General features: G+C 34.8%; 1 protein-coding gene across 5 annotated transcripts in view; it reads left to right on the forward strand.

Moving 5' to 3' along the window:
• NAA16 (N-alpha-acetyltransferase 16, NatA auxiliary subunit) overlaps positions 1 to 11378 on the forward strand; it is a 62143-nt gene extending 50765 nt beyond the window's left edge. For 3 of the 5 annotated variants that reach the window (XM_045811105.2, XM_045811107.2, XM_045811110.2), the window contains 6 exons: positions 2273 to 2486; positions 3539 to 3732; positions 4920 to 5028; positions 5455 to 5553; positions 5904 to 6047; positions 8651 to 10108. In XM_045811105.2, coding sequence (XP_045667061.1) covers positions 2273 to 2486; positions 3539 to 3732; positions 4920 to 5028; positions 5455 to 5553; positions 5904 to 6047; positions 8651 to 8970 — 1080 coding nt within the window. In that variant the 3' untranslated portion in view covers positions 8971 to 10108. Of the gene's footprint in view, positions 1 to 2272; positions 2487 to 3538; positions 3733 to 4919; positions 5029 to 5454; positions 5554 to 5903; positions 6048 to 8650 lie in introns of all 5 variants that reach the window. The other 2 variants (XM_045811106.2, XM_045811108.2) reach the window with 1 other exon arrangement.
• The last annotated feature ends 2879 nt before the right edge of the window (positions 11379 to 14257 follow it).

A 14257-nucleotide genomic window follows, 5' to 3' on the forward strand; every position in this document is an offset into this window, starting at 1 on the left:
TACACCTGTTTGTGTCAGCTAGTAGATTTCTGTGTTTTAGAAATCTGGAGACTTAAAAAAATCACCCCAAGGTAGATAAGGGAGATTTTTGTAGTGATGGAATAGTTCTGTGTCTTGATTATAGTGGTAGTTACATTAATCTACACATGTGGTAAACTCACATAGAACTATATACCCACATTGTACCAATGTCAGTTTTTTGGTTCTCATACTGTTGTTTATAGGATATAACTTAACAGGGGAAACTGAGAGAAGAGTATACAGGATATCTCTACGTTACCTTTGTAACTTGCTCTGAATCTATAATTATTCCAAAATTAAAAATCAAAAAAAAAGAAAAGCTAAGATTAGTTGTTTCTAAGTAGTGTTCTGCCGTATAGCATTTCTTCCCAAAGCAAAATTATTTTGTTTTTCTAACGTACTCTAGCCATATCCTGTCTACCGTCGTTAGCTTACTATAGAGTGACCAACATCCAGGTTTGCCTGGGGCAGAGCAGGTTCTTAAGACGCAGGGCTTCATTGGAAAAACTGAGAGAGCCCCAGGCAAGCTGGGATAAGTTGGTTACCCTATGTACCGAAGACTAACTGGAGAGAGGCAGCCTGTGGGCTGTTACTGGTAAAGAGGCGGCTTAACTGTTTGTGGTTCCCTACGGCTCCCTCTAAGACTTGACTTAGAATCTGTGTCTGCTAAAGCTGCTAGAGTGTCTCTTGAAACTTGGGTCTGCCTTTTTACACATAAATGTTTCTCAACTTTAAAAAAGTCCTGTAATCTTTTAGATGTTATCATCTCGTTTTGTATTCCTGCCATTTTTCCTCAGTTGTATTGAATTTTAAGATCTTACGGTGCTAGACATAACTTGATTTACGTTAACCATGAAGAGCATTATGAAATATGTAATCTTTTGATTAAAAAAAACAAGTTCATGTTAATTCTTATAAGAGAGTTGATTTGTCTTATTAATGAGAGGAATGCAGTTTTCAAATACCACCTATTAAAGCATGATTCTTAAAGTTATCAACTAATGTTAAATGTTCATTTTTTCGAATTTTCCCCCCTCCACATTGTGTACTCTTATTCTTTTTATCTTAGAATTCTTCCCTTAAAATATCAGGTACTTAATGTAATTCTGTGTATAGAGTATTTCTAATTACCAACACAACTAAAATTATGAAATAATGTGGACAAATACTCATGTGTCTTCTGCACAGTGAGTTACTTTGGCTCCTAGGACAGGGCAGGTGAAGTAGGAGAAGAGCTTAATGGCTTTGTGTATTGAATCATTCATTTTTCTATGTATTTTTGGAGAAGCTAAAATAGGGGAAAAGAAAGAAGATGTAGAGATGCGTGTAGGAAAGAATATAAAAGGATACATAGTTTTGAAGTAGGGATGTTAATTGTCTTCTTCCCATGTAAGGAATTAGTTCTTCAACTTCTGGGGCCATGGACCCTTTGAGAATTGAATGAAAGCCTTGAACTCTCTCCTTAGGAAAATGTTACTATGTTTGTTTATACATAGACTACAGATTAATAGTTGCTAAAATGGAACGTTGGTAGATTAATAGGAGTTTATTGAATGAGAAAAAATCATAATGCTCTGTGTCCAATGAAATTTAGAATATCTTATTTGATTCCTTAACAACTTTATGAAATTGGCCATATAGATTTCTTTATTCCTAACGTAGATTAAATATTTCAGGCTGTAGGACATTAAGAGGTCACACATGCCTGATAAGCATCTTCTCTCTTCAGTTGGCAAAAATTGTGCTTATTGAATGTTAGTCCCTATGCCAGGCAGTGGGGTTAGAGATGACAGGGCTCACCCTCGGAGAGCTTACAGTTGAGTAGAACAGTCTGATTTGTAAACATTTAATGTGAACCTATATATATTTGACCTTCATTCAGAGCTCTGTTTTACTCTGCCATGCTGATTTGGGGGAATACTGAGGAGAAATATTTCCTTAGAGCAAAAAATGAATATGTACTGATTTCAGGATTTAAAAAAATCTGGTCATCTAACTTATTACACAGAAATTGAGTATCGTCACAAAACATGATTTATAGGGAATGGCCAAGGATTGTTGTAACAGAAACTTAAGTTGAATACAAAGAACAGTTTGATGTCCTTTGTAGTGTTAAGGACTGCCCAGTAGAGAAGGCAACTAAGTGGAATTGTGACTGTTACATTGTATTTCGGGCTTTTTATGATTTTCTTTTTAAAAATGGACATTATTGAAATATATGTAAGGGATAATTTTGTGGTTTTTTTTAAAGCATTTTTTTGAGATAACCGATGATCAATTTGACTTCCATACATACTGCATGAGAAAGATGACCCTCCGTGCCTATGTTGACCTTTTGAGATTAGAAGATATACTCAGAAGACATGCCTTCTATTTCAAGGCTGCTAGATCAGCGATTGAAATATACTTGAAATTGTATGATAACCCCTTAACCAATGAGAGCAAACAACAAGAAATAAATTCAGGTAACTGAAAAGAAACTTGCGTTCAAAGAATTGAAAAGAACACTACATTTAAGAATGTCATTAGCGTAAACAACATATAGAAAAGCATATTATCAAATGGATGTGAAGACATCAGATTGCTTATATGCTAAAAAAATGATGGGTGGAGGGAGGGAGGTGCTTAGAAAAAGTCAGCAGGATCATATTCTGTAGCTGATACTTCTAAATAGCCCTAATGGAGGAATTGCAATCATTTTAAAAAAATTATTTATTTATTTTAAAGTTTTTTTTTTTTTTTAAGTAATCTCTACACCCAACGTGGGGCTCAAACTCATAACCCCGAGATCAAGAGGCCCACATTCTACCAACTGAGCCTGCCAGACTCCCTGCAATCATTTTTATTTTTATCTTCAGTAAGGCCAATTGGGGAAGAATAGAAATGTCTGGGTGCTTTGTTTTTCTTTTGTTTTTAAATAGCTGTGAGACCCTTTGGGAAAAATACATATTCTTACGACTTCTAGTGCCTAGTTGATTGAAAATAATAGTGCCAGTGAGAACACCTGTACAGCTTTTTATTCACAAAAATGTTCGTATCTACAAATATTTGAGAATAGTAGCATGGAGGCAAATTTCTGAACAGATCACAAGTGTGTGTAAATGCACTGTCTCACTTATTCTTGATATATTCCAAGAAGATCGTTGGTGTCCTCACCGCACTGTATGCAGATTGGGACTTGAGACTTAGCAAGATGTTTGCCTCAAGTCGTGTATTGTGTAGGAGGCGGAACTGGGCCAAAATTGATTAATTTTATTTTATTATTAATTTATTTTTATTATTTTTTTAGAATTGATTAATTTTAGTCAATGTAGTATTTGCCGGTTGCCTTCTGTGCCGGGGTGTGTGCTAGGCAGTGGGAATATACTTTCTAAAAGCGTCTGTATCCTTGCCTCTTCCACCTTTCCCCTCTTAAAGCTGTATTGCTTTAATACAATACTGTGTATTGCAGGAGAGTGAGGAAAACGGAAACCTTGATTTAGAATTTGTATTCATTTGGGTATTTGGATATTTATAGAAAACCTGTCAGCCAAAGAGTTGAAGAAAATGCTCAGTAAGCAAAGAAGAGCTCAGAAAAAGGCTAAACTGGAAGAAGAGAGAAAGCATGCAGAAAGGGAACGTCAACAAAAAAATCAAAAGAAAAAAAGAGATGATGAAGAAGAAGAAGCCAGTGGTCTCAAAGAAGAACTTATACCTGAAAAATTAGAAAGGGTGAGATGAATTTACTGTCTTTATTTGTAGGATTTGTGTTATTTGGTTCTGTTCTAGTCATAAACGTGTTTTAATTAAATCTAGAGATCAGAAGCCATTTTGTAATATTTCAAGGTCATTATGATAGTAGTCAATTATTTTTGAGTGATAATGTGGAAATTTTGGTTAATGCAAATTATACATAGAATTGTGGTGGTGGACAGCATAGTGGCCCTTTAAATCTGGCCACATTCCAAATCCTAGAATTTGCGAATACGTTACATTACACGGCAAAGGGAAATTAATGTGGCAGATAGCCTTAAAATAAGAAAGTTAGCCTGAGTTACCTGGCTGAGCCCAGTATAATCACAGTGGGTCTTCAAAGTAGAGGAAGACTGGAGAGGGGGTTGGAGTGCTGTGAGGAGGACTCAGCCCTCTGTTAACTGGTTCTGAAGAGGGAAGGAGGGAGCCACAAAGGGAGACTGTGGGCAGCCTTGAGAAGCTCAAAAGGGAACTGAGCCTCCAAAAGGCATGTGGTCCTTCTGGCACCTTGATTTTTAAGCCCAGTGAGACTCATGTTGGAATTTAAACCCACAGACCTGCCAAGATAATAAATATGTGCTGCTTTATTAACACTAGATTTTTGGTAATTTGGTAACAGCAGCCAGACAATTATCTGTTTGGAAACATTTTATATATCTTGATAGGTTTTAGCTACAAAGAGAAAGCATTTCATCTCTGGGATTTTCTCAAAGTTTCTGTAGCTATTTAGGGATCAGATTTAGGGAAATACTTAACTTTCAGGTTTATTTACTGTGGAATCTAGTACAAGGATTTTAAATTGGTCATTTTTCCAGTTACATGATGCAGTTGTATTTGCCTCCTTATTTGAAGTGTTTCAAGAATAAGGGCAGTCAGTATTTGGTCTCCCATCTCCTTAAGTCTATGGAATAACTTCCTGGACTTTTTGGAGTTTTATGAGATTATATTGAGTTTATAGTCAGAAAAAACAATAGAGCTATTTCCATTTTGAAATTATTGACTATTTTGAATTTGCTTACAGATGATAGTTTTAAAATGTTTTCTTATTTGGTCATATAAAGAGAACTGTAAATTACTTTAGATATGTATTAATTTGAGGTTTGGGGGAAATTTAACTTGTGTAGCTGTTTTTAAATGTAGTAATTTTCCTTTCTGTTTCAAAATAGATAGAAAATCCATTAGAAGAAGCTGTAAAGTTCCTTATACCTCTAAAGAACCTTGTTGCTGATAACATTGACACTCATCTATTAGCATTTGAAATATATTTTAGAAAAGGTAATAATTTGAATTCAGTTTTTAATCCTTATATTCGGTATAATCTTTATCAGTTGAATCGGTTTTCTTTTCGTTTGTTAGAGTTCTGTTTCAGCCTTCCATAAAGGCTCCCAATCCCTTTTTCCTTTGCTGCTCAAAACTTGACAGGGCAATCAGTTAGAGTATTATGATCAAACCCAATTTGAGAATAGTTTGAACAGTCACACAAATTGTTTATCTGAAGCATTCAATTCTACATCATTTCAAGCTTTTCTTTAAAAAATAAAAGTTGTCTTTGATAGCCAAAGTCAGCTTTGAATTTTGCTCATGAATGTTACAGGAAAGGTAACGTTTTGTTACTGGAATTTAAGTGAGGCTAGAGTAAAGTGACTAAAATAACATACATAAATATTGATGCTGTTACCTTTATGTTTTTTTATGACACAGGGAAGTTCCTGTTAATGCTGCAGTCTGTCAAACGAGCTTTCGCCATCAACAGTAATCACCCATGGTTACATGAATGTTTAATTAAATTTTCTAAATCTGGTAAGTATAAAAAAGGTAATATTAACGTAAAAGCATATATGACAGGTCAATAGTCTTCAGACATACCAGAATATGACTGTCTTCAGCAGTCAAAATCTTAAAGAGATTTGCAATAATATAAAGCAAAAAAAGGATAATATTTATGGTACATCTATAAATTAAACATGCTAGCAGAGGTATGCTAGAAATTAGTGCATTTTTAAGCTCGAATGTATTTATATTCCAAAGGAGCAGTATTTTACTATGTAAGATGTATCAAGCTTAATAATAAATATAAATGTATTTCAGTTGATTTTGTTTCATGGGACAGATTTAAAAAATTTTAAATTCCAAATGTTTTGTTTTTATAGTGTCTAATCATAGTAATCTTCCAGACATTGTGAGCAAAGTTCTATCTCAAGAAATGCAGAAAATATTTGTCAACAAGGATTTGGAAAGTTTTAATGAGGATTTTCTCAAACACAATGCTACCTCTCTTCAGCATCTGCTTTCAGGTCAGTGTGTGACTCCCAGGGTTAAACATTTATGGAAAAGGTAGGAATGTGATGAAAATAAAAGTTTGGAAAGATATTCAGCCTTTCAAATTATCATAGAAAAAGAAATGAACACAATACCATTTTTGATCTTTCAAATTAAGAACGGGTTTTTTTGTTTGTTTGGAAAAAGGAGATGAAAGTGTGGTAAAGACATGGTGACTAAGCACGCTTGTATTTTGCTGCTGGAAGTGTAAAACTGGCCGAGCCATGTAGGAAAGCAGTCTGTCATCCTTAGTAAGAGCTTCACATCCGGGCATCTGGGTGGCTCTTGGTTGAGTGTCTGACTCCTGGTTTTGGCTCAGGTTTTGATCTCAGGGTCCTGGATTGAGTCCGACACAGGGCTCTGCGCTGAGGGGAATCTGCTGCAGATTCTTTCCTCCACTCTCTCATGTGCATGCATTCTCTCTCTCTCTCTCTCTAATAAATAAAATAAATCTTAAAAAAAAAAAGAAAGAGCTTCATTTATCTGTGACTTTTTGCTGTGGTCATACTTTTAGAAATAATTTTAAAGAGTTAATCCAAAGCAGAGATCGAGCTTTAACTATAAAGATATTACCTGAAATACTGTGTGTGAGTGTGGGAAAAAGAATGGAAACAAATTTCATGTATGTCTAATAAGAGGGGAAATAGTATTTGGTTTGTAATGAAATGGAAAACCAGGCAGTCCTATAAAGTGATGTTTATTCAAAAAATTTGTAATGACGGGTAAATAATTTTGTAATACGTACACAGAATTAACATACAACATAATCTCAACTATGTAAAAAAAAAAAAAAACAAACCAAAAACACCTACATGGGATAAAGGCTGAAAAGAAATACATATGGAAACTTTAGTGGTTGCCTTCACATTTTGGGTCTATGAGTGATTTATTTTTTTCTTGTATTTTTACTACTTTGCGTATTTTGTATTTTGAGGATTTATTTCTGTCCTGCCTGTTACAGGAAGGATTTTAGGCAGTTTATACAAATTCATAAAATGACAAAATGGCATGGATGGATAAGATGCTAAACTGAACAAAAGATTGTGGAAAATGAATTGGGGACAAAGTGAAGTACATAATAAAAAACTATGCTCCTACAGTAAGCCATATATTTAAATATTTCAACCTAAGTTTTCTTGTTCTAAAGGGAAACTTCTTGATTCTGAGGTCTATGGAGAAAAATTAATTCCTATGAAAAATTACAACTTCTTGGTAGTAAGGGCAGATAAGAATTTCTCTTCCAAGAATACAGGATAATGAAAGAAAACATTTCTTTATTGTTATTATGGGAAATGCCTTCCCAAATATATGAAATTCTAAGGAAAAGGTAATTTTTGCTACATAAAAATAAAAACACCGTAAGTAGAGCATGTGACTCTTGATCTCAGGGTTGTGAGTTCGAGCCCCATGTTGGGGGAAGAGATTACTTAATAAATAAAAATTAAAAAAAGAAAGTCAAAAGGCCAATTGGAAAAAAATATTTACAGATATGCAACTGATAAAAAGCTAATAATATATGTAAAGCATAAACTAACAATAAACAATATAAACTGATAAAAGCCCAATAGAAAAATGAGCATAGAATATGGACCAGGAGATAGAGGAGACACAGACATGGAGAAAGAGGTTATTAATTGAATGAATACCTGTTATCTCCATTGTGAAAGGGAAGGCTTCACAGGTGAATTCTACCAAATATTTAAAGAGGAGTTAATACCTATTCTTCTCAAACTATTTCCAAAAATAGAAGAGGAAGAAAAACTTCCAAATTCATTCTATGAGGTCAGTATTACCCTGATACCAAAACCAGATAAAGACAGTACAAAAAGAGAACTACAGGCCAATATCCCTGATGAATATAGATGCAAAAATCCTCAACAAAATAGTAGCAAACTGAATTCAATAATACATTAAAAAATTGTTCACTGTGATCAAGGGGGATTTCTTCCTGGGTTGCAAGGGTGGTTCAATATTTGCAAATCAATTGGTGTGAAACATGGCATCAATGAGAGAGAAAGGGTAAACACCATATGATCATTTTAGTGGATGCAGAAAAAAATTACATAGGAATAGGGATAAAAAATTTTTTTAAATTACGTATTTTCTTTGTGAACATGCAAGCATTTTCCTTTTGTCCCTCTGCCACACTTATCTGTGGCAGTAATTTGTTCCTTAGTTGTTTTATTTGAGGGTATCAAATTTAAAAAATGATTTTAGCTGAAATATTGAATGATGCTACAGGGTAGCGCATATTTATATTTTGAGTTTCAGCATTTCTAGGGGGAGGGGCAGTTGTTAAATCTGGTCTCCTTGTAAGTGCTTGACAACCATCTCTTTGTGACAGAAGAAACCCTGATTTGTAGTATTTTGCCATAATGTAAACACTCCCATTGTGGCCCCAGTCTGTCAATAGGATGTCACTGAATTGGGAGTTGGGCTTCCAAGTCCTGGTAGGAGCCAGCTCCAACCCACTGCTGATTAAACATTTGGAACCCTAATTTAAGTCATTGGTCGATGTCAATCAAATCAATTTTAAGATCTAGGAGTTCACTCATTTTGTAGTGTCTTGGTATTTCAGGTGCTAAAATGATGTATTTTCTGGACAAGTCAAGGCAAGAGAAAGCAATTGCTATTGCCACTAGATTGGATGAAACTATAAAAGATAAAAATGTAAAGGTAAGGTTTTTCAGACTGATTTGTGCGAATTTTTGGATACTGAGTGCTCTGACAAAACACGTGTCTTTACAGCATAATTCTCGAGTGGACCTTCAGAGTTCTGTCTGGATTTGGATCTCAGTTCTGCTGGTTATGGTCTGTGTCACACACATTAGGCAGATGGGGATGAAAATACAGGCGTACCTGGGAGATACTGTGGGTTCGGCTCCAGACCACTGCTGATAAAGTGAATAGCACAACAAAGTCCAGTGAATTTTTTGGTTTCCAGTGCACATAAATGTTATGTTTATACTATACTGTAGTCCGTTAAGTGTGCAGTAGTGTTATGTGTAAAAAAACAATCCATATACCTTAATTTAAAAAATAGTTTATTACTAAAAAATGCCAGCTATCATCTGAGGTTTCAGCGAGTTGTAATCACTGATGACAGATCATCATAACAAATATAATAATAGCGAATAAGTTTGAAATATTTGCAAGAACTACCAAAATATGACACAGGGACACAAAGTGAGCAAATGCTGTTGGGAAAATGGTGCCAGTAGACTTGCTCGACACAGGGTTGCCATAAGCCCCAATTTATAAGAAACACAGTATCTGCAAAGCGCAATAGAGTGAGGCGCAGTAACACGGGGTATGTCTGTACCACTTACCTTACCTGCTTGGTGGAAGGGTTGACTGACTTAAACACTACACTGCGAAGGGCTTAGCCCCTGCCTGGTGCATAGTAAGCCCTCAGTAAATGGGAACTATTGTGGTTAATAAAGGACATTTTCGTATTAGTGATCAGTTTCAGAGAGTCACTTTGTCAAGTATTAGAATTTTACTTTTTTAAGACTTTGCAGAATTGATGTCTAAAATGTTCCTGTTTTAAACTGAGGGTTGTTGGAGGGGAGGTGAGTGGAGGTTGGGGTTACTGGGTGATGGGGCCTTGGGGAGGGCACGTGATATGATGAGCACTGGGTGTTGTGTGGAGCTGATGAATCACTGAACTCTACTATGAAACTAATAATACACTACATGTTAACTAATCGAATTTAAATTAAAAAATAAAAATGATAAAATGTTCCTGTTTTGAGGTGTGTACTTTCTGCGGGTAGCAAGAAGTTATTTTACACCGAGGCCTTGCCAGTTTTCTTTTCCTTAATTAACACATTGCATCTTTTGATTATTACAATGATTAGTAACCAACCTTTTTTCCTAAAAATTATTTTATTCTCACCTTTTTTGATAGACTTTACTAAAGGTTTCCGAGGCACTGCTTGATGGCAGCTTTGGGCACTGTAATTCCCAGTATGAAGAATACAGGGTGGCCTGTCATAACCTGCTTCCTTTCACTTCCGCTTTCCTGCCTGGTGTGAACGAGGTGGACAGTCACAGTGTGGCACTCAACCATACAGCTAACTATGAAGTCTTGGCAAACGAAATTTGAAATCCCATAGAAAGTTGACTCCTGTAAGACTCAGAGCTGAATTCCGGTCAGGGTTTCCTTTTCAGGGTGTATTTTAATATAGGCGTGAAATGAAATAATTGGATAGAATTTTTAAATGGAGTATTCTATAAACTTATTTTGTCCTTTATCTGACTCTGCCAATTTACATAAACATCTGTTAAAAATTACCTGTTTATACTTGTACAGTTTTCTTAAACTTTCAGATTATCAGCATTGTGATGGGTGCTGTCACTTCTGTATCGTGAATATAATTTCTTATTAAGCTAAGTTGTATACAGCTCCACTGTATTATTTTCTTTACATCCTGGTTTCAGAATCTGTGTTTTGATCTGTTATTGGTTTGTTGTATTATTGTTTATTTGCTTGCTTTTTAATTAAAGCACATCAGTTTTAAAGTGTAAACTGTATGTTAAAAACAATATGAAACTATTTTTTGGCAGACATGGAGGTTTATTTTAAAATTTATTTCAGTTTGCCCTTTTTTCCACCTTAATTTTTTAATGATTTACCATTTCCTTTTTAATATCCATGAAAATGGGTACTTTCTATTGAGTAAGGGTACTCCAGTTTTACGTAGATGATTCAGAATGTGGGGATTGGTTTGCCTCTTCATCATGGAAATTCACTGGTAAATTTGTTGCATATCCCTAGATCAGTCTTTTAAAGACCCATGGGTAAGAATTCTGCTATCTTGACTAAATTGCTTTGCGTTTTAACAAGTAGTTTATATCTAAGTGGTGTGCTTCAAGGGAGAGTAATAGGGAAAAATACAGATTATAAGCAAACATTCTTACTCTTATAGCCATGCATTGACTATTAAATACGTTTTTGTATCAGCAAAATGAGAATTTAAACTATTGTTAGTTTAACTAATAAAACATTGTTGAGCAATATTTTTGGGGGGAGTATAGGTTTTTGTTTTATCTTGTGCAGAAAACAGTAATGGAATCATTCAGTATATATCTTTGAGAACTGTGTAAATATGTCTAATATTAATACTATCCTTTAAGGCAAATATGAATTCAAAAAGGGAGATTTTATCTAGAGAAGCCATTCTAATTAAAATGGTTTTCCTTCACTCTAAGCTATTTAGATTCATAATTGTTGAGGAAAAAAAACTCACTGTAAAATAATGCCATCCTATATAATGCTGTAATAAATTATTTTGTACACAGTTGCTTATTTGTTTTGTGTTATTTCACCTAAAATATTTTTGCAATATGTTATTTCTTTGAAGGAATAAAAAATCGTCTTAATTCTTACAAGTTCATAAAAAAGAAAGTTGGTTATTAAAAAATAAACACCTACCAATTAATGCTGGTGCCACAGCAGCTTGACTTCGTTTTAGTGTTTGAATAATTGTAGAACTTGGCAGTCTTTATCGCGAAGTGATCCTGGCAAACGTGTAATTGATTATGTTACTTTCAGCAAGATGCCGCTTGCATAAATGATTCCCATTAATCATAATGTGGAAATCATGCTGGCAGCAGCAGTCTTTTTTTATTTTTATTTTTTTCAGAGGCAGTCTTTTAAAAAGTATCTCATTGGGATCATTTAAAAGTTTCTGAGAGTTATAGGGTAGATACACTTGAAATGTGAGGAGTTGGGTTCAAGGTCTGGAAGGCAGGACAAAGGGTGAAATCCAGTAGTGTCTGAGTCAGTGTATAGAGGTGGTATCTCTTCTCCCTACTCCCATCCCACCTTGAGTATAAATATCATATAAACCTGGGATAGGGGCAGGGATCCTTTTTAGTTAAGAGAGGCAGGGGTGTGTCATGTTCCCCCACCTCATACCTCCACCCTGCCTCCAACCTTGGCAGAGGCCCTTTACATTTCCTTTAGAGAGGCATCTGAGAACCTTGGTACTTAGAGAAATCTCTAGTCTCAAGAGAAAAGTGAGAAGTCCTTTGTCCTGGGTAATCCTGCCAAGGTTATCAGAACAGATAGGAAAAGAAAAGATACAAAGCAGAGTCTGGTAATTTAAGAATTTGGCTTTGGGTTTCTTGTGATTTCTTTCTTGAGGAACTGAATGAATTTAGTGGGCAAATCCTAGAGGGTAAAGAACCATAATTGAGTGTGTATTGTGTACCTATTATGTTTCAGACACTATTCTAGGTATGACATACACAGTAGTGAACAAAATCAAGTCCTGTTCTCATGGAGTTTATATTCTAGTGGGGAGGAGGAAGAAACAAATACAGGATATAATATTTGGTAGTGGTAATTACCATGAAGAAAAAACAGGCATGGTGTGAAGATAGAGAGTAGTGTTGATTATAGTGGAAGTTTAGAATATCAAAGAAAGAGAATAGTCTTAAAGTTTACAGAGAAAAAGAGTAGGTTATTCTCAAAGGAAAGAGAATCAGATTTACCAAAAGCATCATTGAATAGAAGAAGGCGGGTTTTTTCCCCAATATTGAAGAATGATACCTTTGAGTTTAAAATTTTGTATCCAACCAAATTAGCCTAGAATGTGATAGTATTTAAAGATATCTTTGAGTGGGGCACATGGGTGGCTCAGTCCGTTAAGAGTCAGACTCGATTTTGGCTCAGGTCATGATCTCAGGTCATGAGAGCAAGTCCCGAGTGGGGCTCCTTGGTGAGCATGGAGCCTACTAAAGATTCTCTCTCTCCCTCTGCCCGGCCCCCCAACCCACTCATGTGCATGCACACTCTATAAATACAATAAATAAAAAAGGAGCTCCTGAGTGGCTCCTGGGATCAAGCCCCAAGTCAGGCTCTGTGCTCAGCGGGGAGTTTGCTTCAGGATTCTCCCTTTCCCTCTGCCCTCCCCCCCAATAAATGAATAAATCTTTTTTTTTTTTAAATTGAAGTAACTTAGTTTATCTAGTGAGAGGCAGAAAGGAATAAAGAAAGATTATAGTAAACGGAAAATAAGGTGGCAGAAATTTGAATGTAGCACTGATTACAAATAAATATAAATGGGTTAAATAACCAATTAGAAGATTCTGATTGTATTAATCGTTTACAAGAGACATTTAGAAAAATTGAAATAAAAGGATGGAAATAGATAATAGCAGGCTAATATGAACCAGAATAACGTAGAATAATAGTCCAAATAAAATAGAATTTAATGCAAAATATGGCAAAGAGACATTATTACAGTTGATCCTTGAATAACATGGGTTTGAACTGCATGGGTCTGCTTATACATTGATTTTTTTTTCTTGATAAATACAGTATAGTACTGTAAATATTTAATTTATGATTTTCTTAATATTTTCTCTAGCTAGCTTTATTATAGAAATACAATGTATGATACATATAACGTACAAAATATGTGTTAATCAGCTGTTCATGTTCTTGGTAAGGCTTCTGGTCAACAGTAGGCTATTAGTAGTTTTTGGAGAGTCAGAAGTTATACGGGTTTTTTCAGGATTTTCAGCCATGCATGGGGACAATTCCCCCAACCCCTGCATTGTTTAAGGATCAACTGTACTTTGGTTAAAAAAACATTTTTAATGCTAAAAATTAAACTGTAAAAAATTAATGGTAAAAATGTTTATGGTGATGAGTGTTAATTAGACATTGTGATTATATATATATATTATATATATATTATATATATATAAAATCGTATTGTACACCTGAGACTAATATATGTCAATTATATCTCAATTAAAAAAACACAAAGTATATATCTATTACTGACTTATATGCACTTAACATACCCTTAAGCAAAAGCAGAAAACTAGAGAGAGAAATAGAAATATCAACTATTATAGTTGGAGTTTTTAATACACATGTCTTCCACTCAAAAACTGAAGCAGACAAAAGAAAAGCAGGGAGCAGTTATTGAAGATAAATCGTATAATTTCCTAAGCTATTATGTATATAAAACTGTGTATCAAGTAGAATGATTGAGAATGGCTTACTGTTTTTAAGTAGGATGGACTAAGAAGGCATTTCTACTGAAATGATGTTCGAATGGCTTTGCAGATCAGATATTTGAGTGAAGAGCATTCCGGAAGGACTAGAAAGGGTCCATCCGGGTCTTGAGGTAAGAATTGTTAATAGATGTCTGATTGGCAGTGT

Source organism: Ursus americanus, chromosome 10 (assembly GCF_024610735.1).
Source record: "Ursus americanus isolate L20-20 chromosome 10, mUrsAme1.1.p, whole genome shotgun sequence".
Lineage (NCBI taxonomy): Eukaryota > Metazoa > Chordata > Mammalia > Carnivora > Ursidae > Ursus > Ursus americanus.